Raw genomic sequence first — 26,836 nt, 5'->3', positions numbered from 1 at the left:
TCCCCTCTGCTGTGTCGCTGATTGCTGGGCAGCTGCCAAAAGTATGCCATCTAGTGGTTATACATTACACTGCAAGAGAGAATCATGCATTAATTCCTCTGCCCGTCTAGCGGCTTGGCAGCAGTTAATAAATGTATTGAATTGGGTAATTTGAGCGAAAAAGCATAGTATGGTGGGTAACACCAATGTTCAATGGGGTTATTCCAACAGAGGTTTCTGTTCAGAAATTTCCATTCTTGTCTGGGGAAATTCAGTCTCTTTTGGATAAAGGGGCAATAGAAGAGATTCCCCCTTCCCAGAGAGAATGCAACTAGGCAAAGCGTACCAATTTTGCATCCTTCCTTTTGGACTTGCTTTGGCACCATGCACATTCACGAAATGCATGGATGCAGCTCTGATGCCTTTTGGGGCTTCAGGGTATCCACATTTTAAATTATCTTGATGATTGGTTGGTGTTGGCTCACTCAGAGAGTCTGGCTGCCCAATGTCGATATGTCCTTCTCAGCCATTTGAACAATCTAGGGTAGCGAATCAACCTAGATAAGAGCATCTTATTGCCATGGAAACAGACTCTGTTCCTAGGTTTTGGAGCTAGACTCACAAATGATGCAGGCACACCTATCTCCAGCTCGAGTTCTGTCATTACGCTAGTGTCTAGCGATGTTCATGGAGAGACGTGTCCCCCTACGAGAACATTTCACAGGCTGTTGTGGCTCATGATTGTGGCTTAAAGGGACTTAAACCACTGAAGCATGCGTTTCGTCCCATCAGAGTGACGCGTGGGTGCTACCAGACTCTGTTTCCATGGAAACGCAGCCTCTTTCTGCGGTTGGGCGTTCCACTGGGAAAGGTGTGTCGCTGCAAAGTGATAACGACAGTCGCGATAACGACTCTGTGGGTTGGGGCACTGTGTTAGAAAGTCATCCAGCTTATGGAGTGTGGACGGGCCATTGGCTGAATGGGCACATAAATTGTCTGGAGATGTTAGCGGTGCTGTTTCGGGACAGTCATGTCCTCATCCGGTCAGACAACAGGACGGTTGTGGCCTACATCAACCATCAGGGAGGAGTGCGCTCTCGTGCCATGCTGAAGATGGCACATTGCATTCTTCTGTGGGCACAGGAAAATGTACAGTCTCTACAAGCCATACATGTTCCGGGCCGATTGAATTTGGGGGTGGATCTTCTGTACAGACAAGATCTGATACCTGGAGAATGGACATTACATTCTTAGATTGTTGTACAAATCTGGAGGATGTTTGGCATAGCGGAAGTGGTCCTTTTTGCATTGAGCGAGATGTCGCACTGTCCCCTCTGTTTTTCTCTGTCACCCCTGGCACCGCTGAGCATCAATGCGCTGGCGTATCAGTGGTTACTGATCATATTGGTGCCATATTGGCCATCTCACATATGGTTTTCGAATCTGGTCTCTCTCCTGGAAGAGATGCCTTGGGAAATTCCAGTCAGAATGGATATGTTGTCTCAGACACGGGACAGCATTTTGCACCCCTGGTCGGACTTCTGGAAGTTATAGGTTTGGCCCCTCAATGGTGTACTTTTTTGAATGATGGTTTACATCCCGCTGTGGCTGATACCAATTTAAATGCTAAAGCTTCATCAACAAGGAGGTTATATACATTCAAGTGGCGTATTTACGCCTCTGAAAATTGGCAAGTGGTATTTGCATGCCATTCCCCCAGACATACGGGTATAAAAGGAGCTGGTATGCAACCACTCATTCAGGTTTTATGCTGAGGAGCTGAGACCAGCGGGTAGTTCAGCATTGTGGCAGGAGGGACACGGAGGTTACGCAGTAACCATGACGTTCCCTATCTGTCACTCACTTGATGTTGTGTCGATGTAGTGACATTAGGGGTCCCTATACAAAACGCCGCAACTGGCTGAACTGTGTTACGTGAACTGGCGGTGTGTGACGGGCAGACAACTGTGTGCCTCATAGCCAGTGCACCAGGCCAACACGTCACCTCCCCCAACATAGTTATGAGTGTCGAACGGCCCTTTGGGGACAAGTCGACTACCCAAAAGATAGAGACAGGCTAGCCCAGTCGTGGCCTCTTTTCCCCTTCTTCTTTTTCCACTCCCTAAAAAACAAGGGGGATTATCCGACTGGGCCGCCAGGTCTAGTCGGGGGGTGTCCCTCCCAAGGGGAGGACACCACGGAGACCACACCTCGCCCAAAGGTGGGGGGTATTTAAGTGGAAAATATGTCACATGGTCTTGCCGACCATGTGGAGAAGTCTCATGGTAGATCCTACCCAACGGGGAGGAGTTACTACAAACATGGAGACTGTGGCAGAGGGGGCTCTACCCAAGAAAGACGCAGTTTGCCAACAGGGAAATGAATTAGCGGAAGATATACATCGCATGGGGTTACCTTACAGGGAACCGCCACATGCGGAGCACCTACCCCAGAACAGGGCTCTTAGTTAGCACGTGTACTGGGCCGGCAGCGAGTCTCTCCGAAAACCCGACTGCCACAGGGCTCGGAGGAAGTCAACCAGGGAACATAGTTTGTGAACACTACTGGGAATTAATGGCACACGTCTTCAGCTCAGAGGAGGTGAAAGGCGCTATGTGCAAGCGATACACCGGGCCAGCTATCCCAGGCTTATCCGCTTGTATTGCGTGCCACTACCTGGGACGAAACCGGTTCCACCCAGAGGTTGTAGAACCTTGCAAAGGTTTTGGGTGTTGCCCAGCCCGCTGCTCTGCAAATGTCTGTTAGAGAGGCGCCCCTGGCCAGGGCCCAGGAGGCCACTACACCCCTGGTAGAATGGGCTGGTAGCCCTACCGGGGCGGCACATCCTGGGCGTGATATGCCATAGCTATGGCGTCAATGAGCCAGTGGGCGATCCTCTGCTTGGAGACAGCACTTCCTTTCCGCTGTGCACCAAAGCAGACAAAGAGCTGCTCAGAGATCCTAATGCTCTGCGTGCGATCCAAATAGATGCGTAAAGCATGCACCGGACACAGCAATGACAGGGCTGGGTCTGCCTCCTCCTTGGGCAGTGCTCGCAGGTTCACCACCTGGTCCCTAAAAGGGGTTGTGGGAACCTTGGGCACATCGCCTGGTCGGGGTCTCAGGATCACGTGAGAGTAGCCCGTACCGAAATCCAGGCACGTTTCGCTGACAGAGAACACTTGCAGGTCTCCTACCCTCTTGATGGAAGTGAGTGCAGTCAGGAGGGCAGTGTTCAAGGAGAGTGCCTTAAGCTCAGCTGACTGCAATGGCTCAAAGGGGGCTCTCTATAGACCCTGAAGAACTACAGAGAGGTCCCATGAGGGAACAAGGTCTGGAGGGGTTCAGCCTCCTGGCGCCTCTCAGGAACCTGATGATCAGGTCGTGCTTCCCTAAGGACTTACTGTCCACTGTATCGTGGTGCGCTGCAATAGCAGCAATGTACACCTTCAAGGTGGAAGGGGACAGCCACCCTTCCAACCTCTCCTGCAGGAAGGAAAGCACCGATCCGACTGCGCATCTCTGGGGGTCTTCCCATCGGGAAGAACACCACTTAGTGAACAGATGCCACTTAAAGGCATACAGGCGCCTCGAAGAGGGGGCCCTAGCCTGAGTGATCGTGTCTACCACCATGGGTGGTAGACCACTTAGGTCTTCCACGTCCCATCCAGGGGCCAGACGTGGAGATTCCAGAGGTCTGGTCGCGGGTGCCAGATGGTGCCCCATCCCTGAGAAAGAAGGTCCTTCCTCAGGGGAATTTGCTGGGGGGGCTGTCGCGGGAGCGTGACGTCTGAGAACCATGTCTGGTTGGGCCAGTAGGGTGCTACCAGGACGACATGCTCCTCATCCTCCATGACCTTGCACAGAATCTGTGCAAGTAGGCTCACTGTGGGAAACGCATATTTGCGCAGGCCAGGGGGCCAGCTGTGTGCCAGCGTGTCTATGCCGAGAGGTGCCTCGGTCAAGGCTTACCAGAGCGGGCAGTGGGAGGATTCTTGGGAAGAGAACAGGTCTACCTGTGCCTGTCCGAATCGACTCCAAATCAGCTGGACCCCCTGAGGGTGGAGTCTCCACTCTTCCCTGAGGGTAACCTGCCGTGACAGCGCGTCCGCTGCAGTGTTGAGGTCGCCCAGGATGTGAGTGGCTCGCAGCAACTTGAAGTGCTGCTGACTCCAGAGGAGGAGACGGCGGGCGAGTTGTGACATACAACGAGAGCGCAGACCACCTTGGCGGTTGACATATGCTACTGTTACCATGCTGTCTGTCTGAACTAACATGTGCTTGCCCTGGATCAATGGCCGGAACCTCTGCAGGGCGAGCAGAATTGCCAACAATGAGGCAGTTGATGTGCCAACACAGCCACGGCCTGTCCATAAGCCGGCGGCTGCATGCCCATTGCAAACAGTGCCCCAGCCCATTTTGGAGGCTTCTGTCGTGACCACGACGCGCCTGGAGACCTCTAGGGGAACACCTGCCCGTAGAAATGAGAGGTCGGTTCAAGGGCTGAAGTGACGGTGACAGAACGGCATGATGGCCACGTGATATGTCCCGCGGCGCCATGCCCATCTCGGGACTCGAGTCTGAAGCCAGTGCTGAAGCGGTCTCATATGCATCAACCCGAGCGGGGTGGCCACTGCTGAGGATGCCATATGCCCCAGGAGCCTATGAAAGAGTTTCAGTGGAACCGCTGTTTTCTGTTTGAACACCTTCAAACAGGTCAGCACCGACTGTGTGTGCTCGTTCGTGAGGCGTGCTGTCAATGAGACTGAGTCCAACTCCAAACTGAGAAAAGAGATGCTCTGAACCGGGAGGAGCTTGCACTTTTCCCAGATGACCAGAAGCCCTAATCGGCTGAGGTGCGAGAGCACCAAGTCCCTGTGTGCACACAAAATGTCCCGAGAGTGAGCTAGGATTAGCCAATCATCGAGATAGTTGAGAATGTGAATGCTCACTTCCCTTAACGGGGCAAGAGCTGCCTCTGCAACCTTCGTGAAGACACGAGGGGACAAAGACAGGCCGAAAGGGAGGACCTTGTACTGATACGCCTGACCCTCGAATGCAAACCGCAGGAAGGGTCTGTGTCGAGGTAGAATCGAGACGTGAAAGAACATGTCCTTAAGGTCTACCACCGCGAACCAATCTTGATGCCGGACGCTCGCCAAAATGCGTTTTTGCGTCAGCATCTTGTACGGGAGTCTGGGTAAAGCCTGGTTCAGTACTCGCAGGTCCAAGATTGGCTGCAACCCACCGCCTTTTTCCGGTACGATGAAGTAGGGGCTGTAAAACCCCTTCTTCATCTCGGCCAGATGTACAGGTTCTATCGCACCCTTCCGTAGGAGGGTGGCGATCTCCACGCGCAAGGTAGCAGCATTTTCGTCCTTCACCAAGGTGAGGTGGATACCGCTGAACCTGGGCAGATGCCTGGTGAACTGAATCGCATAGCCGAGTCAGATGGTCCGGACCAGCCATCGCGACGGATTGGAAAGCGCAAGCCACGCATCCAAGTTCCGCGCCAGGGGGACCAAAGGGACAACGTCGTCGGACGTACTGGCAGGTGGGGCCTCGCGGCGGGGCGAAGCTCAAGGTGCCACACCATATCGTGGCCGTGTTGAGTTCGGGGACATCGAAGTACTTACCTGGCTCCTTGTGACCATCCCCGGAACAGCCTGGGATGGGGGAGGAATAGGCCTGTCCTGGTGGCCCATGGAGACTGTCACATCGGGGGCAGATTTGTGCCACAGCTGGGCACTCAGGGGCGGGGAGACCGCGGCTGGAGCGCCAAACCTGCCATATAGAGTGGTGGATGGTGGTCGTGATGACGGCTGTGCACACCGGATACGTGACCCAGGGAACAAGGAAACCACTCTTGCTGAACTCTTGGATACTGCAGCCACTTGGGCATGCAGCGCAATTAAATGCAAAGGTAACAAAAGACTCTCCTCCTGGCCCTCAACCGGGGGATGGAGTGGTCTGTTTACCAGCTCCAGAGCAGCAGGTTTCATTGTCCCTGGGTCTCCCTTCTCAGGGGCACTTCGAAGCCTTTCGTGGGTTCTTGGCGGCCGCGAGACAGGTGGCGTCTGCTTCCTGTGTTGGGCTCCATGCCGGGGCTGGGCCGCAGGGGCAGGCTGCGGCAGAGCCGGTGCAGTCAGGGGGGATGCCCTTGGCGACAAGCAGATGGGGTGCAGGATCTTGAGCCGCGCCGGGGCAGGATGTGCCGGATAACCTCCGTCTGCTGCTTCACCGCTGAGAACTGCTGGGCAAAGTCCTCGGGGTCACCAAGGTGGCACTCCTGGACCACCAAAGTGGACATTGCCCACCCGAGAGACCGCGCCGTGACCTTCGTCGCCTGGAGAGCGAGGTCGGTCGCCGAGCGCAGCTCCTGCATCAATTCCAGGGCGGAACTACCCTCGTGCAGTTCCTTTAGCGCCTTGGCGGACTTGCAGGAGAGCCATGGCGTGCAGGGCAGAGGCGGCTTGTCCAGTGGCACCGTAGGCCTTGGCCGTCAGAGACTACGTAAACCTACAGGCCTTGGACGGGAGCTTTGGCTGCCCACGCCAGGTGGCGGCGCTCTGCGGGCATAGGTGCACCGCGAGGGCCTTTATACACTGGGGGGATTGCCGAATAGCCCTTGGCCGCCCCACCATCGAGGGTAGTGAGGGCGGGGAAGCTGAAAGATCGGGACCGGGCAGTAAAAATAGCTTCCCACGACCTTGTCAGCTCTTCATGCACTTCCGGGAAGAAAGGAACGGGGCGGGGCGTGGCTTTGAGCGGCGGCGCGAGCCCAGGAACCAATCATCGAGCCGCGAGGGTTCAGGGGAGAGCGGAGGGTTCCACTCTAGCCCGACGCTCGTGGCTGCCTGGGAAAGCATGTCATCATCTCCGTGTCAGCCTGTGACTGGCCGACCGCACCCGAAGGGAGGAGCCCAGCTGAGGCTTCCGTGTCCGACTGGACAAGCCCGCTCTCCGATGCTGTGCTCGAGAGCTCATCACTTTCACGGGCTCCAAATAAGAGGTCGAACTCGCTGTGAGACAAGCCGGCAGACTCATCCGGAAGCCCGATCAGGGCAGACGAGCGTGCTGGGGAATGGGAGGTCCACGGGGGGATACCCGGCGGAGGCGGTCCCATTGGGGTCCCCAAATCGCCCCCAGTGCTAGCCATGCTGGCCTCATATCCGTGGGTAGAAGGACCGAGGCGGGGAGCCTCTGGGGTGGCTTGCTTACTTACGAAGGTAAGCCGCGACCACATCGTTGCCATGGACATGTTCTCGCAATGAGTACATGACCCATCCACGAACACTGTCTCTGCGTGAGCAGTGCCCAGACATGAAAGACAGTGATCGTGACCATCAGAAGGCGAGAGATAACGAGCGCAACCAGGCATAACACACAAAGGAAAGGCATCTTTAAAAAGACGCATCTTTAAAAAGACGTTCTGTGTGCTGCTTTTTTAGAGAAATATACTCTTTTAGAGAAATATATTCTTATTTCTGCCAAAGCAACCAGGGGCATTCTATGCAGTGCACCAGTGCAGAGGAGGGAGAAGCCGCTGAAATGTGCCGTCAGATCCAGCAGAGGTGAATGAACAGTCGTGGGAATTCAGCTCAGAGAGCATGACCGTTCGGCTCCGAAGACAAAATCTGAATGAGTGGTTGCATACCAGCTCCTTTTATACCCGTATGTCCAGGGGAGTGGCATGCAAATACCACTCGCCAATTTTCATTGGCCTTTTATCAAAGACCAGAGGTGGCTGGGGCTCCCAAGAGTGACCCCTAGTGTCACTACATCGACACAACATCGAGTGAGTGACAGATAGAGAACTATAGTTATATTATAGTAACCATTATGGTAGTAACCGTGGTTAATTTTGTGGTTACTCTAGTTTTACTACAAATACCACTTTTATATTCTGGTTACTGTTGTAAAACTATGGTTCATTTTCATAAAGGAACATCATGTTCATTCCTCTGTTGTAAATAAGCACCGCTTCCGAATTCTCGCGTGAACTTGCCAACGTGCTTACGTCACGCTTTGCGTCAGCTGCTGGCAGGGAGCGCTTTTTAAAAGTTAATAACATTTTAATTATCGATTTATTTAAAAAAAATGTAGCTTGACTGTAGTTTAACTAATTGAAGTTATGAGTAGCTTGTTGCTTGATAAGTAGCTTCATCAACACTGGTTTGTAATGACTTGAGTGTGAATAAATAATGACAACTTCATTTTTGGGGGACTGTTTCTTTAACGACTAGTTGTTCAGTTCAGTTCCTTATACACTACACAGATTTAATAAGAATTTGCTTTTCTCTGTAAATAATTGAACTCATTGAAAACAGAACAAGATTAAACACTCTGAAGAGGAGTGACAACTTTAATTAGATGCTGTGTGAACGTGGACATGGATGTGCATATGTGATTCATCCAGGGGAAATGAGACATTGCGCAGCTAGTAAAATATATCAAATAGAAAAATAATTACTTTTCCTTGACTGCTGAGGTGTTTATATCTGCAAATATGACCTACTGTTTATTACTCTTATGTGTGTTTGTGCTTTTGTGGGTTAATACAGCTTTATCAGTGTTTAGCAGTGTGTGCAGCCTAGTTTGGCTTAACCATCTCTCTCACTCTCTCTCTCTCTCTCTCTCTCTCTCTCTCTCTCTTTAGGAAAATGTCGAGGGAGAGAACTGTGACCGCTGTAAACAGGGATTTTATAATCTCCGTGGAGACCATCTCCGTGGATGCGAGAAGTGCTACTGTTCCGGGTTGGCTAGCCTGTGCACAGAATCCCACTGGGACTACAGCAATGTAAGACATAAGCCCAGCTCTGTGCACGCGTGTTTGTGTGTCTTGTTTCTCATTAGTTACACTATCTTAAATCTGTGGATGACTAGTGGGATTCAGCCTTATTAAGCAGTAATGCCACTTTTTAAACAAACATACACACACACACACACACACACACACACACACAAAGGGGATGGAAGTTATAAAAGGTGAAAGGTTAATGGTGTACGGGGCAAAAAACAAGAACTCTGTGGCATTTTTAGCATCAACTTGGGTGTGTTTTTGCATTTGTGTGCATAAGCACTGTGGTTGTGTATGTTGTGTGTGTGAGACTACCAGCATCTGCCTCTACAATTAACTTGACCTTGAGTTGTCCTTTCACAGCACTGCTCACTTTAATTATGGCCCAGTGGTGTGTGCATGTCAGCATGATGGCTGCGCATGTGTGAAAGAGCGCTTGTGTTTTTTCAACCATGTGTGTTTTTATATGTGTGTGAAAGCCATCTTTATGTACAGGCAAATCTTAATGAGTGTAACTGTTCTAATTTAGCGGCTAAAGACTTTAATGAAGCTGCCTTTGATTTCAAACCTGATTTCACATGATCTTACACATCTCAGAAACATGCCACTAAACAGTTCCTTTAAAGGTGATGTGTATGTTTTTTTGTTTGTTTGTTTTTTCAATATTAAAATTCTTTCTTTTATACCAGTTTACTGTAATATGCAAAGTCAACTATAAGTAAGCCTTGTATAGGTTGAGGGGAAATATTTAAAGGGTTAGAGCAAGTAGAAATTCCAATTGTGGGTTTCCACTTTTTATAGCTGCTGCTCTATAGGTCCTTATAGCAGCTTTTATAGCAGCTGCTCATATGTGCAATACTCACTTTGCCATGGCTCTGACAAACTGTAGTTAATTCAAGGCAGCACTGTATTGATATTCCTCAAACATTCAGGATAGGGTTTGTTCTAATTATCTACCCTTAATACCCCTTCTACTGGTGCATTTTGGGCTGCCGTCCACAATTTTTCACACTCAAATTTAAAAGCTCAACATTCACACATACTGTGGACTAATTGCAAAAAATTGGTCTTATTTTTCAGAGAACCCACCAAATAAAATATAAAAAACTCAAATTATTCATTAATAATATTGTATATGTTTATGATAAACACAAAGTCTTTTTTAGAAAAAAAAAAAAAAAAATTTGTTGTTGTTGTCCTAACTGTAAACATGTAATTCTGGTTCTGTTCACTCTACCTCACTTTGAAAATTCTAATTTTATTTCACTAGGTGACAGAAAGCACTAGAAAAATATTTTTTTCTCTATCACATTCCATCACAGTATACAGATCTGAAATGTAGGTGGCACTCTAACGCATTTTAGCCCTCACAGATGTGCTCGTCCATAGACATTCAGTGTAATTTTCAGTTCAAGCACCACCCTTGATGTTTCATTGAATATCTTGGACTCTGAGTAGACTAGAAGCTCAATCTAAGTGTCATTAGAAAGCTGAGGTCCTCCCCATGTGACAATATATAACATTTTATCATCAATAATCGAAAACATATTTTTCTGATGATTTGTTTTGCATGCCTTTCCTTCTGAATGGCATATTTTGTTCTGGACTTCCAAGATATAACATTGGGTTATTCAGCCAAGCAAGCTTTCAGACAAGTAAAAAAAGGCAAATATTTTAGAAAGCTCCCTAAGGTAAAAGCAGATATGAAGTTTTTAGCTATTTGGGGCTTACAGAAGCAGTTATCAGAGCATAAAAGAGACGTTTTTTATTTGATGACTTACAGAAATCATATTTCACTTTGAGATTCTTTTGAAAATGTTTTGAACTTTGGTATAAGGGTAACAAGATTAACAATACATTCCTGAGAATGAGAGCTTTCATTTGATATATGACTTGTCCATTTAGGTGCTATGGGAAGGACTTTTAGTTTCATATAAATATATATACCCAATTACCTCTAGGGTGCGCTAATTTTCATTACAAAGGCCTTATTTTGTTATTTTAAGTAACATAAATGCATATGTGATGGTTATCTCTGAAAAGTTCAGATTCTAAGCTTACAAATGGTACCTTATATGCCTGACTTATGTATATGGAGACTAAGCTGAACTTTTTTTGCGTTATAGCACCCCCCATAGAGTTTAAGGGGTTAAGTATTAAAAGTGTGCATCCAATTCATCCCAAACTGCTTAAACTACAGACTCTATTTAAACATTATTTTAGATAATTTTAGCCTTAAATCCCGTTCACACCACTAGCACCTTTGTCACATTGCTAGTACCTGTACTGCATGGGAGTTCCTACAGCCGACTCTCTACTGCTGTAACGTGGCCATAGCTTTTGAAAATATGATCACAAATCAGATGTATTATTGGTAAAACTAAGATATCATTCTAATTTAGAAAGAAAGTCGCTCTGCTCTCACTGAAAATCATTGAGATAATGGGCCCTACGTATTAAGCGCAGTGCTAAGCAATAGGTCATACGCACAGTGGGCATGGCCATTAAGTGTTGGTATTTTTATGTACCCTGCATATATTAAGTCTAGGCTTAAGTGATTTTGCAAAATTGTGTGCACAAAGTATAAGCGATACAAATGAAAACAGCCCATTTATAAGACATAGGTAGCTAGCAGGTACGTCTCTAGGGGTCTTAGGGGCTGAGGCCAAACTATCAGGGGCTAGTACCCAAACATAAGCTATGAATGCATCGAAATAAAATCTATGTACATTAGATTTTGTTTTTCACATAGGATGTTTCTAGCCTTGTTGCCTTTCATGATTCACCTATTAAGTAAAATAGTGTTCCCTTGTTTTGTTTTGTGATTTTAATGAGTTTGGGAGCAGCATTTCTACATTTTCTTGTGTAGCTTGATTGTAAATATGGGATACAATGCATCTCTAGACTTAAAATGTTCACATGACCTCACTAGCTGAAGTTCTCACAGTCACCTTTCAAAAACAAAATTATAGCTTGCTGTGACAGTACATGCTAAAGTGATGGTAATATCATGGTATTTTGATTTAACTATGAAGTGATCTTCTAAATATCTGAAGTATTTTAAAACTTCAGATATAACTTTAAAACGTATTTTTCATCATCTAAGCATCTGAAACATTTTTAATTTGACATATTTGTTTTACTTTAAGGTGCTATATGAAATCAAACCAGGCTTGAATCACACGTGTTTCAGATGAGGAAGCATATTTAGCAAGTAGAAAGCACCAAACAACAGAAGAATATCAGGAAAACCAGCACTTACTTAACTCCTGCTTCAGTTCCACTCGAACACCTGCAATTCTGAACAAAAACATTCAGGGCTGGACCAAAATCATTTGGGGCTCGAATATATATACTATGTCATATATATTTCTATGACACACTCTTTATATGTGCATGGAAAATTCGGTGTTCGTCGGGACTAATTGGTTGTTGGCTCCTAAATTATAGAGAATGTAAGTAAATTTAATCATACTGATAAACTATGTTTCTTTTATGTGATTTCTGGAGATAAAAAGGTATGATCACCATTCATTTACATTGTAAGGACCTATAGAGCTGAAATATTCTTCTAGAAATCTTAATTTGTGTTCAGCAGAAGAAAGTCATACACATCTGGGATGGCAAGAGAGTGAGTAAATAATGAGAGAAATTTCATTTTGGGGTGAACTATCCCTTTAATGTGGCTGGAGTAGTATAAAAGCTAGCGTACAAGAAAGACAGACAAGATTTTTTGTTTGTTTTGTTTTGTAAATATAGTTAAATATTTAGTAAGTGCACTTAGTGTTGATTGATTAAGTGCTTGTGGAACAGATGTGTTTTCAGCTAGTTCTTGAATGTTGAGATGGTTTCAGCAGATTGTGTGAAGGTTGGAAGCTCATTCCAACACAGATGAACAAAGAAAGTGAATGATCGTGAAATAGACTTTGTGTCTCGTTGCAACGGGACCACCAGGCATCACTCGTTCATTGACCACAGAGAGCGAGTTGGCACATAGAGCTGGAGGAGTGAATTGAAGAGGGTGCTGTTTCACAGGCTGTCCTGAAGGCCAGAGTCAGGTAAGCAGTGGAGTGAAACCAAGAGTGGGGTGATGTGAGCCCTCTTTAGCTGATTAAAGATCAGACATGCTGCTGCGTTCTGGACCATCTGCAGTAGCTTAATCATGCTAGCTGGAAGGCCGGCCAACAGAGCATTACAGTAGTCCAGTCTTGAAATGACCAGAGCTTGGACCAGGAGCTGCACTGCATATTCAGACAAGAAAGGTCAGATTTTCCTGATGCTGTAAAGTGCGAACCTGCAAGACTGGGCTGTTGATGAGATGTTGGCAGTGAAGTTAAGCTGGTCATCTACCACCACTCCCAGGTTCTGAGCTGTTCTGGTTGGCATTGTTGTAGTTGAACTAAGATGAATAGAGAGGTTGTGGTCCACAGACGGGTTGGCTGGAATCACGAGGAGTTCTGTCTGGGCCAGGTTGAGCTGAAGGTGATGTTCCTTCTGTACAGGATGTAATACCCCAAACCTAATCCTAACCATCAGTAAAGTAAAAATGTAATGTTACAGGTAAAAATGCAATCTCCGAATCACGCTCGTCACTGATTATGCAAGCATGAATACTTCCTAGTTTCAATGCTGGATCCGATCCCCAGGTCTCCCACGCTGCTCACATAACGTGCTTCCGGTCGCGCCACAAGGGAAGGTAAACATGCTTGAGCTGAAGCAAAAATTTCTGATAGGAGATGGTGCTTCTCAGTAAGTCGCCATAGTGTAGCCCATCCTAGGATACTGGAACTCTCAGAAACAACATGCCAACTTCTCGCATGATCATGATGAAAAAAATAGCAAAATAAGATTTTATGTTGTTTTATTTACATAGACCTCCTATATATTTGCCCACCGCTTAGCGCTGTGCCTAATGCAGGTACGAAAATAGAGCCCCATGATTCTCTGTCGCTGTGTGTCACTGATGATTTAGGTGTGCTATCTGTTTTGTTTTTTGTAAACTTTTAATCTTTTAAAGAAATTTAAGAATTAAGTTTGAAAATGTCCCATTGCCTTACATTGCTAGATTATTCAGCATCTAAAATGTTACTGACAACATCGTAATATTTGCATACTGAATTGTGATTTGTCTTCTTTCTTACAATGAATTAACCATCTATAGAAGCTGATGTCACGTTAAGTTTTGATTCTTATGCACAGCTGAAAGAAAACAAGATGCGTGCTGAGTGTCATGACAGTGGCAAAGTGGCTATGATGAAGCATTTCATGTACACAGAACCAAAGCCTAAAACCTACTGTACAGTAAACCTTCCTAACATTGTAACACTATTCTGCCTTGCAAGCACTGATAATTTCTGAGGGAAATGCAAATATTGTGTATTTTTGTTACAGTGATGTTAAAATATGATAGGAAGTTCAGCACAGTAGAGGAAAATTTGTATTTCTCACATATATTCCAAAAACATATATCTACACCCTTGTGCACTGCCTCACATACACACTCCCACAGTAATGTTACGCATACCTCACAAATACACGTACACACACACACACACACACACACACATACACATGTAAGAAATATTAATTCAAGACTTTTCTTCATGCAAACAGAAAATAAATCAGAAGAGATCATTGTAAACTCTCTCTCTCTCTCTCTCTCTCTCTCTGTGTGTGTGTGTGTGTGTGTGTGTGTGTGACAGGATGTTTAAATATTTGTCTGACCTAGAAAATGTCTTCTTGAGGGATCTCAATAATCCAGATGACTATGAAAAAATGGAAAGAAAAAAAACTTGTGTTTGTGGAGTCATTCTTTGTATAAAAGTAGTTCACAAATAACATAGACATGAACATAAAATCAAAATGTATATATTTGTATTAGGGAAAGTGTTTATTTTAGGTACAGTTACTGGTCAGCATGTCTTTAAAGCTTTATTGCAGTTTAATATTCCTAGAGCATGACAAACAAATGTTTTAACAGTACAAATATTTATGAAACAGTCTCTCTTTTATTGAGTTCATGAAGATTGCATGAATGATAATTATACAAAAATGAGAAAAATATAGTTTAAAATAGTTTTAGGTGAAGTAAAGCATGTTATACTGCGGCACATTGCTGTCAATGCTTGACATGATTTCTCAAAAACACAGAAATCTCTTCATTAATAGTTATTATTGTAGGCTTAATTTACCACAAAAACATACATACATAGTGTATTCTTTACAGGTCTCAGGAGAAATCAATACAATAAAGTACTTCAGTATTAATAATATTGAATCAATATACACTGACACCAAGTATCGATTCTCCAATTATTATCAAATAGCTATTGACTTATAATAAAATATATTGCTTCTAAAGTTTGATGGAGAGCACAATGAACTCTTTAATAGATAATACAATGAATTCTTTATTCTCAAATGAGTGTTCATTAACAGTAAAAAAAAAAAAAAAAATTGTCCGTAATTTTAAAGGAAAGAAAATGTTACATTAAAAAAACGTTATACATGGTTAACATTTTAATATATTTAACAAAACAATATATGCAATTTTACAGTAATATATATATATATATATATATATATATATATATATTATGTAAAAGTATTATTTAACCGTATATTTAACGGTATAATTATAATTTAAATTATGTTTAATAATATTAAATATTGTTGCTCGTCCCAGTCAGCAGGACGCCAATGTAAAAAAAAAAAGAAAAAAGTATGATTTTTGATTTCTCTTAACAACTGTCTTTTATATTGTCCACAGTAGTATTGTTTTGTTTAGTAAATGTGAATTTGTTTGCTCACTAAATGCTAAAATTCTTGTTGAGAGAACTACTAATTTCATGTTCAGCCAACTATCAATTCGCAATACGAGAACTTTCATTTTCTCACCATTTCAATTACTTTCACATGAAGTTAACTGGAGTCTTTGCCTCTGAAAGGCAAGGCAGTACATACAATTATTTGACATAGAAACACAATAGACCTAAAACCTTTACGCACAAACCTCAATAACAGTAACAATCAAGAAACCTCATTAAGTTAAACAACAATAACAGCATAAAGTCAGCAAACAGCAAAAAATAAGCCTATAACACTTACCGCATAATTTATTCATGTTGCAATGCATTCTGGGAACTTGCAAATCAGCAAAGTTGTTTAACTTTAGTTTAGTTTAGTTGTTTGTTTAGTTGTTTGAAATTGTTTATTCAGACAAACCTGTAAGGCCAGTTGGGACAACATTTGGGGGAAGATTGTTGGTGTAACATGTGTTTTTATGTAGATGCAACATAATTCACATTTCGTAGTATCCGTGACTACACAAAAAAGCTGGATAAAAGAAGCTGGATAAAATGCAATTTCATGTCAGCTCAACTTCAGCTGTACAGGCAACAAACCACACTTACTAAGAGCAGGAGCACAAAATGAGCCTTAGTACAGCAGGATGCGCTTTTGCGCTCAAAGACAGCTGGATGGAGCACAGTAGAATGCAGAGGTCTCGAGATACAAGCTTCGAACTACATTTAACATGATACATTGTCATAGAAATGTGGTGTTTATGACTAGAGGCGCTGAAGAGCAGTGAAACACGATACAACTACAGTGAGACGACACATGTATACAGACGGAATACAACATTTACATTTAGCAGATGCTTTTATCCAAAGCAATTTGTCATACAAAGTTCAACAACATCTACAGTGTTGTACTGCCAAGCTCTCAAGCCGCCTTTTCACGGTCTCCGACATTCACAAATGACTGTCGTATTTCTCCCCCAAGTGGCAGTCGTGATGAACGGTCAATTTGCTCACAATGGATTTTGTTCATTGAAGGAGAAGCTACCAACAGTTTACCTCAGAATGACATTACTGTGTGTGATTTTGTTGAGCAGATGAATGAATTTAATGAAATTCATGATTAATATTCATTCAGTATTTATTATTAATAGTATTATTTATTATGAATACTTTTTTATAGTTATTACCATGATAATTAATAGCAACAACAAACATAATTCAGCAAATATGATGCAGATAAATAGTTAGGTTGTGCGTGTGCAGAAATAAATGACACGTGTACACATTTAATCACACATTTACTGTAACTGCAAAAGCTTTTCGTGATCTATTTGCAACGTAAACAATAATTTCTCACTTCTACATTCATAATTGTCCAAAACACAGAAGTAACAGGTTTTGAATGAATACATCAAATCCGGTAGGACGTCTGCATACGGTCTAGTCGTACAAGTTTAAATAATTCAACGCAGCCAAAGCTCAAATCAGATCCAAAAAATTTGCATCCGGAGATGGTCGCAAGCTCATGCAGCCCCCGTGGGACTCTCCATTAGAAATGAATGACTTCCGGTCTATTATCTGTCATTTGTTGGATGCAGTGAAAAGGCGGCTTCAAGGTGGCTGGAGTAGTATAGGTGCTAGCGCAGAAGAAAGAGACAGAGAAGTATGTATATATATATATATATATATATTATATTATATTATTATATTAAGTGCAAGTTAAGTTCAATAGTAAGTGCAATTAGTGTGGATTGGTTAAGTGCTTGCGGAACAGATGTGTTTTCAGCTGGTTCTTGAAAGTTGAGATGGTATCAGCAGATCGTGTGAAAGTTGGAAGAATAGAGAAAGTGAACGATCATGAAATAGACTTTGAGCCTCTTTGTGATGGGACCACCAGGCGCCACTCATTCATAGACCGCAGAGAGCGAGTTGGAGCATAGACCTAGAAAAGTGAACTGAGTGCAGTTCTATTGACTGTCCTGAAGGCCAGAGTCAAAGCCTTGAATTTGATGCGAGCAGCTACAGGTTGCCAGTGAAGTGAAATCAAGAACGTGTCCTGTGAGAACAGCCCATGACTGCATTCCACTTCACTTTAATCATACACTCGCTTACTACCCTTAGCGCTTCCCCTCAGGGGAAAGTCTGTTCCACTTCGTTAAGTGTTCGACGGAACCAGGAAGACTTTCTGGAAATCCTTTCTGCGGACAGACCCTCAACCCCTCGATTTTGACAATAGGTCAAGTCAATAATTCTTTCTAACAATTAATTCTAATAAAATATATTTTTTTTCTTATCAGAAAATATTTTTATTTAAATGATATTTATATTAAATCTGAAATTACAACTAAACTTTACCTGAATCTGGGATTGCATCAATCTCAGAAGATGTTGTGTTCTCAGTGCAAAAATTGCCAAATAATTCCACAAATTTTAATTCCATTTAAACCCATTGTAGGGGGTCTGCCAGTAGTGGGCACTCACGCAATGTAAAACAATGACGTACATTTGAGTCTATGAGATGGAGTAAAGTTAGTAAAGGGAGAGCATAAAAATATGAGGTGGAACGCAGTCAAAAGATTGATGAACTCAATTGCAAAATGGCTTATGCAAAATCGACTGTAGGCTTATGTTCAATGGTATGAAAATAAAACAAACAATACATTGACTTCTAAAGCCGCTTATTGTATTGTAATCAATGCTTTACTCATCTGCTACAATCATGTTCAGCCTGAGAAACGAAATGACGTGCTTCATTGCAGGTTTTGCTGTAGTTTCCGAGTGAAATGTCCAGTGGGGGGTGCCAAAAGAGAGTGAAATGGTGTCATAATCAGATGAGGTTAATGTGAATGTTAGATGGAGCTTTTAATGAGTAAAACGTACCTCCCTAACCTAAAACTTTAACCTAAACCTAACCGATAGTATCCTAAAAGCAAAAGAGAGGTGAACAAAACAGACATCCTTACTCTAAACCAACACCTAAACCTAACCGATAGTGTCTTAAAAGCAAATGTGACATGAAAATCACATTTATTAAAGCAACTACATCATTTGTCCACAGGACTGAGGCTTGAACCCAGCTAAGCACGTAAGCTGCCATTGTGTGTGTAATAGTATGGAAAATAAGTGTTTATAAAGTCATAATCTGCTGTTGTACTCGTGATTTGTGTGAAAATCCATAGTTGTCGTTGTGCCTTTAGTGTTAATTCCATCAGGAAACTGTAAAACATGTAAAACTCAGTTTGCAAAAACGTAGTTAGAGTAGCGTTCATTCTCTGAGACTAGGCTGATAATAAAATGTCTTTGAATTCTCTAAATTATTGAATTCTCTTTATGTAATTAATTTGATTAAAATTTGTAATCAATTGACAGCCCTAATTTATGGTTATTTTTTACCATGGTATCATGGTAAGGGAATATTGCGCATGTTTTAGTCTTTCTTAAACTGCTCTGCTAGTGTTAAATCACCTAATACCACAAAGCAACAGAAGAATAAATACTTTAGGGGATGGTTTCTCAAAAATATACAAATGTTTTGTGTGTTTGTTTGCAGGTGACCGATATTTCTGGCTGGTATCTAACAGGTGCAGAGGGGGAGGGGCTTGTGTGGGCGGTGTCCAGTAGAGACACGCCCCATCAAATCACCGCAAGCCAATCAGACGCTAAGCCTCACCTGACAGCACCTTACTACTGGAGTGCACCATCTGTTTACCTCCACAAGAAAGTGAGTCAAATGTGTGTGTGTGTGTGTGTGTGTGTGCATTGTTATTAGTGTGAAACTCTCTGGCAGCGCATTACACTAATTTGTAATGTTTCCTCAAGCACTGTCCATAATACAGACATAATTTATCATCACTATGTTACAGGTTCATTTAGCCTTTTATTTGCCCTTGATTCAACATCAGTATCTGCAGGGATAGAGATAGAGACTCACACACACACACACACACACAAACACACACAGAGAAAGAGAGAGACAGCAGGGAATGGGGGCAGGTATTGTAAAGGTGAAGTGTGTAGTTTTTTCCATGTAAAAATAGTTCTTCCTATCTCAGTTTAAAATGCAGAGAAACCTGTTTAGGTGTAGGAAACAATAAATGGTTATCAGTGGCTATAGTGGTTATCTGATTGGTTATAAGCATGGTAAAGTGATATTAATTGGATGGTTTAATGTGTTCAGGGAAGTGGTGATAATCAGTAAATGGTGCGACTGTTTCTTCAACTCTGTCTTGACTCATGCTGTAAACCTCTCTCTCTGTTCTTTACCAAGAAGTCAAAGAATTTTTGTATACTTAACCTATCCCTCATACAAACCTATTGACATTATTACATTCAAAGCAAAACATAATTTGGCAGATTTCTCAGCCATTTAAATATTGAAGACCACTTCAAATGTCCTTACAAGGCAGTTTTTTATTTTTATTTACACATTTCACTGTACACTGATGAGCAAAAACATTATGACCACCTGCCTAATATGCTGTTGGTTTTCTGCGTGCTGCCAAAACAGTGCTGACCTCCAAGGCATGGACTCTGCAAGACCCCTAAAGGTGTCCTGTAGTATCTGGCACCAAGACATTAGCAGCAGATCCTTCAAGTCCTATAAATTGCGAGGTGGAGCTGCCGTGGATCAGACTTTTTGGTCCAGCACATCCCACAGATGGTCAATCGGTTTGAGACCTGGGGAATCTGGAGGCCAGGGCAACACCTTGAACCGTTCATAATGTTCCTCAAACCATTCCCGAACAATATGTGCAGTGTGGCAGTGCACATTATCCTGCTGAAAGAGGCCACTGCCATCAGGGAATACCATTGCCATGAAGCGGTGTACCTGGTCTGAAATGATGTTTAGGTAGGTGGAACATGTAAAACTGACATCCACATGAATGGCCGGACACAAGGTTTCCCAGCAGAACTTTTTCCCAGAGCATCACACTCCCTCCACCGGCTTGTCGTCTACCCACAGTGCATCCTGGTGCCATCACTTCCCCAGGTAAACAGCACACACGTACATGGCCGTCCACGTGATGTAAAAGAAAATGGGACTGATTGGACCAGATGACCTTCTTCCACTGCTACAAGGTCCAGTTGCGACGCTCGCGTGCCCATCGTAGGTGCTTTCGACGGTGGATGGGGTCACTCTTATTGGTCTGCAGCTACGCGGCCCCATATGCAGCAGGGTGCGATGCACTGTGTGTTGTGACGCATTCCTCCCGTAACCATCATTAACATTTTCTGTGACTTGTGCCACAGTAGACCTTCTGTCAGTTCGGACCAGACGGGATAGCCTTCGTTGCCCTCGTACATCGATGAGTCTTAGGCACCCAACATCCTGTTGCTGGTTTGTGGTTTGTCCTTCCTTGGACCACTGTTGGTAGGTACTCACCACTGCTGACCGGGAGCACCCCACAAGCCTTGCCGTTCCAGAGATGCACTGACCCAGTCGTCTGGCCATAACAATTTGGCCCTTGTCAAAGTTGCTCAGGTCTTTACTCCTGCCCATTTCTCCTGCATTCAACACGTTGACTTCGACAGGGTTTCTCAAACTTTTGCCCACTGCGACCCACTTTTTTTTAATGCCAGTCATCCATGACCCACCAAGGGGAGTTGGGGGGGGGGGGGGTGTGATAAATTAATAGGTACTTAATTAATTTAGTTATGTTTATATGCTTATAATATAGCGCCTAATATCTATAGCCCAATATTTGTAGCTTTGGTGCTTCTGGCTGAAGTTTTCAGACAGTCCATTACCACACCCTCCACAGTTTTAGCACATTTTAGCAAAATGTGAGGACTTTTCAGATGGTCCCTTACCCACCGTATGCACAATTTCCAACTAATATCAAGGATAAATTAAAGATCTTGAATGATTTCGCAGTGACGTCATCGGTTTTGATTAGATATGGGACGCATCATTTCATCTTTAAATACGGGACGATTCCGTATTATACAGGATGGGTGGCAACCCTACTTTGGACTGCCGCTCTGCAATGATGATGTCCAGAGATTGGATTGCATTCAGACTAGCACAGCTAGCGCATGCAACCCTGCGTAAAGAGACCTTGTCCAAATATAATGTGGCATTGATAGATTTTTACAGTTGTTTTACATAAACCTGAACACAATTAGACAATAGAGGTCACTGTTGCCCCAAACATTGCAAATGTACAGTTCTATCCTTCTAATTGGTAATTTGTGCTCATGACAGAAAAGATCTCGCGACCCAGCAGACGATAATCCGCGACCCACTTTTGGGTCACGACCCAGTGGTTGAGAAACCCTGGACTACGAGAACTGATTGTTCGCTTACCATCTAATCTACCCAGACCTTGACATGTGGCCTTGTTAGGAGATGATCCAAGTTATTTGCTTCACCTGTGAGTGGTCAAAATGTTTTGGCTCATCAGTGTATTTGTGAAGACATTAAAAAGAACAAGTATAGCCAAACCTGTATACAGACCTAAGAAGCTATATTAGTGAGGTCCTCTCATAAACACAATGATTTTCATACTAAGATAAAGATATTTATTACACAGCTCTCTGAAATACTTTATATTCATTGGTCAATCGTGCCATCTTGCAATCTGATATTTCCGAAAAGAGTGCCATAGTCTGGTTCCTGAAATAAAAATCTCATTCATTTTCTCCATTGCCAAAATTTTGAAATCACATAAGGCACCATAAAAGTAATCCATACGACTCCAGTTGTTAAATCTATATCTTTAGAAGCGATATGATAGGTGTGGGTGAGAAACAGATCAATATTTAACTCACTTTTTTACTTAAATCTCTACTTGCACTTTCTTTTTCAGATGTAAAAGTGAAACTAAACAGGTACCATGTGACTTTCAGATGTAAAAGTGAAAGTACAAGTGGAGATTTAGAGTAAAAAAGGACTTATTTTTTTATCTGTTTCTCACCCACATCTATAATATCACTTCAGAAGATATGGATTTAACCACTGGAGTTGTATGGAGTATTTGTATGCTGCCTTTATGTGATTTTTTGAGCTTCAGAGGTCTGATCACATTCACTTGCATTGTATGAACCTACAGAGCTGAAACATTCTTCTAAAAATCTTAATTTGTGTTCTGCAGAAGAAAGAAAGTCACACATCTGGGATGGCATGAGGGTCAGTAAATGAAGAAAGAATTTTAATTTTTGGGTGAACTATCCCTTTAACTAGTTTGCCAGTAGTTCCAGAATTTTTACACAAAGGATTTTCCATCTTTTCAGTGAAGTTCACACATGGTATGAGTTACACAGTCTGTTGTATGTGGGTGTGGGTTTGGTTGGTTTATGAGGACATTTTTTAGGTTACAAACTGGTAATTACAATGGTAGTATGCTATAAAAGTGGTTTATGAGGAAATTTCTAGTGTCCCCATAATTCAAAGAGCTTAAAAAACATACTAAAGGATGTTTCATTGAAAATGTAAAAAAAAAAGTTTTTTGTGAGGGTTAGGGTTAGGGGATAGAATCTATAGTTTGTACAGTATAAAAATCATTATGTCAATGGAGAGTCCTCATAATGATAGCTGCACCAACATGTGTGTGTGTGAGTGTGTGTGTGAGTGTGTGTGTGTGTGTGTGTGTGTGTGTGTGTGTGTGTGTGTGAGTGTATTTATTGCTCCATTTTCCTCCTCACCCAAATTGTCTGATTGCACACCAGATGTGTGTTGCCTTTGAACTAAATGGCACAGGCAAAAAAAAAAAAAAACTGAACTGTGTGTGGAGCTTTAACTGTGTATGTGTGTGTGTGTGTGTGTGTGTGTGTGTGTGTGTGTGTTTGGGATTGTCTCTGTAGGTGGACTCTGCTCCATTGCAGACCCATATTGGTGCCTGTTAGATATAAAAATAAACAGGGGGTCATTTAAGGGATTAAATCATGGAGAGGGGGTTATAATGTTGAAGAGCAGAATTGTGTAGGCTGGAATGCTGTAGAGTTGGTTGTCTTATGTTTTAAGATGCCCAGTGGACAGCCTGTTTCTCATTTCCTGTAAGATTTGCTGGGTGATGCTATCATTTTCTCTTGCTCTCTCTTTGATGTTTTTTATTTTCTTTCTTTCTTTTATTTTTATTTATTTATTTTTAATTGATTCCTTTGCACACTAGACTCCCACTAACAAAAATAAATACATAAATAAAATAAAAATAACAAAAAATACCATGGTAATAGCATAATTCTTGGACATGTTTTGATGTTTTTTTGCTTGTTTTTACAATGAAACCATCAATGCCATGATATTTATTAAATGTTTTGGTATATGTTACCATGGTAATGCTATGTATTTTTAGACATGATACTATAAAACCATGCTTTGTACCATGACAATACCATGGTTTTGGATATTTATTATGACAATACCATGTTTTTAGACATGAGCAATGGAATACCATGTTTTTTGTTTTTTTGTTTTTTTCAGGTATTATAGACCTCTTTGGATTTTGGGAAGGACATTTTTATATACAGAAAGATTCTCCCAAATGTCATTTCTGTCTCCACTTTTTCTTTATGGCAGGAGCAGTCAGAACATATGAAAGTGAAACAAGCGAGACATTGTTTGGCTTTAGTCTTCTTTGTGGAGTGCTTGTTCTGAATGCAGTACGAGTCTGTGTGTGTTATAGAGATGTATTTTAACCTCTACTCACAGGTCACTGCAGTTAACTGAGCAAGATCTAGGGAGGTTTATTTATTGTTGAAGTGTAGGAGTGTGTAGGAGAATGTGTGTGTGTGTGTGTGTGTGTGTGTGGGTGTATGTGTGTTTGTGCATTTACAAAAAGACTGGATTGGATGCAGAAAAGACATTGTGAATTGTTGTTCTCCCCAGTGAAGGTTGTGTAGAGTTCTTCCCCCAGTGTTGTGGTTTGATTTAACTTTGCTGATTTGCCATGCAGTGAAACGTTACCCTAGAACAGCCGAACAGCATCTCATGAGAGACCAGGATGTGAGAATACACTCACACCACATTCTGCTTTTTTCAGAGAGGAGAAACAGATGTCTATATGTATGTGTGTGTGTGTGTGTGTGTGTGGCTTCATCAATAATCATAGCATATTTAACTTTTTTTTTCTCTTGAAAACAGACATGGTTGCTGATAATACAGGGTTATTACACTTTTGTTTCATTGGGTTTTATTTATATTTCATTTAAGATTTTGTTTATTTATATAAATACATTTATGTTTAAGATTTTAATTTAGTTTTATTAAGTTTTTATCTTGCATAAATAGTTTTTTATTTAATTATTATGATTTTTTAGATTTCAATAGAGATATTACATTTCGCTGATACTGATGGAAAAGGCCAAAAGACTTTTAGCTAAAAACAAGACTGAAATACAAGATTATGGGAGAAAGGTGCCTCTGTTTGTTCCTTGCAGGGTACTCAGCCGTACATGCTCCATTTAGTTAGGATTAGGGTGGGGGCGGGGTTAGGGCATCTGCTGTCTCTCAGGAACAAACTGAGGCCCCTTTGTACAATTGGCAAAATACAATGGATATTCTTATTTTTAAATGTCTGTGCTTCCAGCTCATAAATATGAAAAAAGAAAAAATAAGTTGACCATCTGCATTTATTTTTTGCAGAGAACCGATAGTTCCAAGTAGCAACTATTGGCACTGATTAATTGGTAAAACTGATATACTATTGGTTAGTGTTGGGTTCGAGTCCACCTTAGTCGAGTCTGAGTCAAGTCAGAGTCTTTATATAATCGAGTCCGAGTCCAAAAGGGTCCAAATCAGACTCAAGACCGAGTCCATAACAGGCCAAGTCTGTTCATGAATCTGAATTAAATTTGTAACCATAAACTCAACAGCAATATTTTAAGTTTATTTTAACCTTCACATCTAAGAAGAACTATTTGTCAATATAAATGCAACAAAAACCACCTCTGTTGCATTTCAGATATACATTTTATGATTAGTATCCTGCTGAACAAACTTCAAAGTGGTTTCAGAATGAAAGCATATGCTTTAGATGTCTAATTGCGTTCTGTTGGCATTTCAGTTATTTGTTGCTTTTTCCCCTCCACACAAACATAGACTAAAGAAAATGAGAACTGCTTTAGTCATTACAACCAGAGTTATTATTATTATTATTATTTTGAATTTTAATTTTGTTTTTATTTCTACTTCATTTTCAAATTGTCCATTCAATATCATTTAGTTTTATCTAAAATTATGGATGAAATACATTTAATGTAATCAATTAAATACATTTAATTTGTTTAATACATTTAATAAATGGTAATATTAAAACATTTAATAATGCCCATAAAATTAAATACAACAACATAAAATAAAAACAGAAAAGATCAGATACCATTACAAATGTATTTTTATACTACTACACTTCACACCTTTCAGTCCTCCCGGCTGCTGTGTAGCCTACTTCCCTAAAGTCAAGATCAAATTTTTATGACAAACTCTCCTTGGGCTGACGTTTTGTCCTTTTCACATTATATTTAGTATGGACAATACTGTAGGTAAATAGAGACTTCTCCCCTCACTTGTGTTCTGCATTGTATTTTCTGACTTTTTTGCCAGTGTAAAGCAAGTGCTAGCTTTACACGTAACACACAGAGGTTGTGCTACAAATATGTGACTTTTTGTGATGGAAAAATTTCCATCATGGTCTATTTCATTCGTCATATTTGTTTAAATATCCCTGATAGTGATACATAGTAAATTTGACTTTGTCTCGATATAGTCAACATTTTCAATTAGATATGACTTTGTATAGTAAGCGTGAGTCTGATAAAACATATGTTCTATTTAATAGTTTGCAGAGTTGGGGAACATACTTTTAAAAGTGTACTTACATTATTGTTGTTTCTTGGTGAGAGTGAAAGAGCATGTCTGATGATCTCTTTCCTGCACACACATACAGCACCTGCGCGTGGGTGAGAGAGAGTTAAAAAAGTATTTTGATAGAGTGCGCACTGCTGCTCATAGCCAGAATAAGGACATACATATACGCGTGAAAACTGATGCACAGTATCAAATACACTGAATGTATGATAGTACTAACTGTAGAGAGCACATCAATATGAAGACAAAGCCAAATTTTGAAATCCCGGCCGGACGCTTTTTTCAGGCCTGAAAAAGAGGACATGTCTTGAAAAAAGAGGATGCACCCTATGTTACAGTATTTTGTTTGTTTGTTTGTTTTATTGCATCACAAATGTCATGGACTCAGAACAAAAAACAGAGTCTGAAAGGCTCGAGTCCGAGTCAAGTCAGAGTTAAAATGCATCC

At 42.1% G+C, this 26,836-nt stretch overlaps 1 protein-coding gene across 1 annotated transcript in view; it reads left to right on the top strand.

Moving 5' to 3' along the window:
* The window catches only part of lama2 (laminin, alpha 2), a 455,317-nt gene that overhangs the window by 208,653 nt on the left and 219,828 nt on the right, over positions 1 to 26,836 (top strand). The window contains exons 11-12 of the mRNA XM_051644922.1: positions 8,639 to 8,779; positions 19,133 to 19,303. Of these exons, the coding sequence (XP_051500882.1) occupies positions 8,639 to 8,779; positions 19,133 to 19,303 (312 nt within the window). The remainder of the gene's footprint in view (positions 1 to 8,638; positions 8,780 to 19,132; positions 19,304 to 26,836) is intronic.

The sequence above is a fragment of the Myxocyprinus asiaticus genome, chromosome 19, assembly GCF_019703515.2.
Source record: "Myxocyprinus asiaticus isolate MX2 ecotype Aquarium Trade chromosome 19, UBuf_Myxa_2, whole genome shotgun sequence".
Lineage (NCBI taxonomy): Eukaryota > Metazoa > Chordata > Actinopteri > Cypriniformes > Catostomidae > Myxocyprinus > Myxocyprinus asiaticus.
This window is presented reverse-complemented; position numbering and strand designations above follow the sequence as displayed.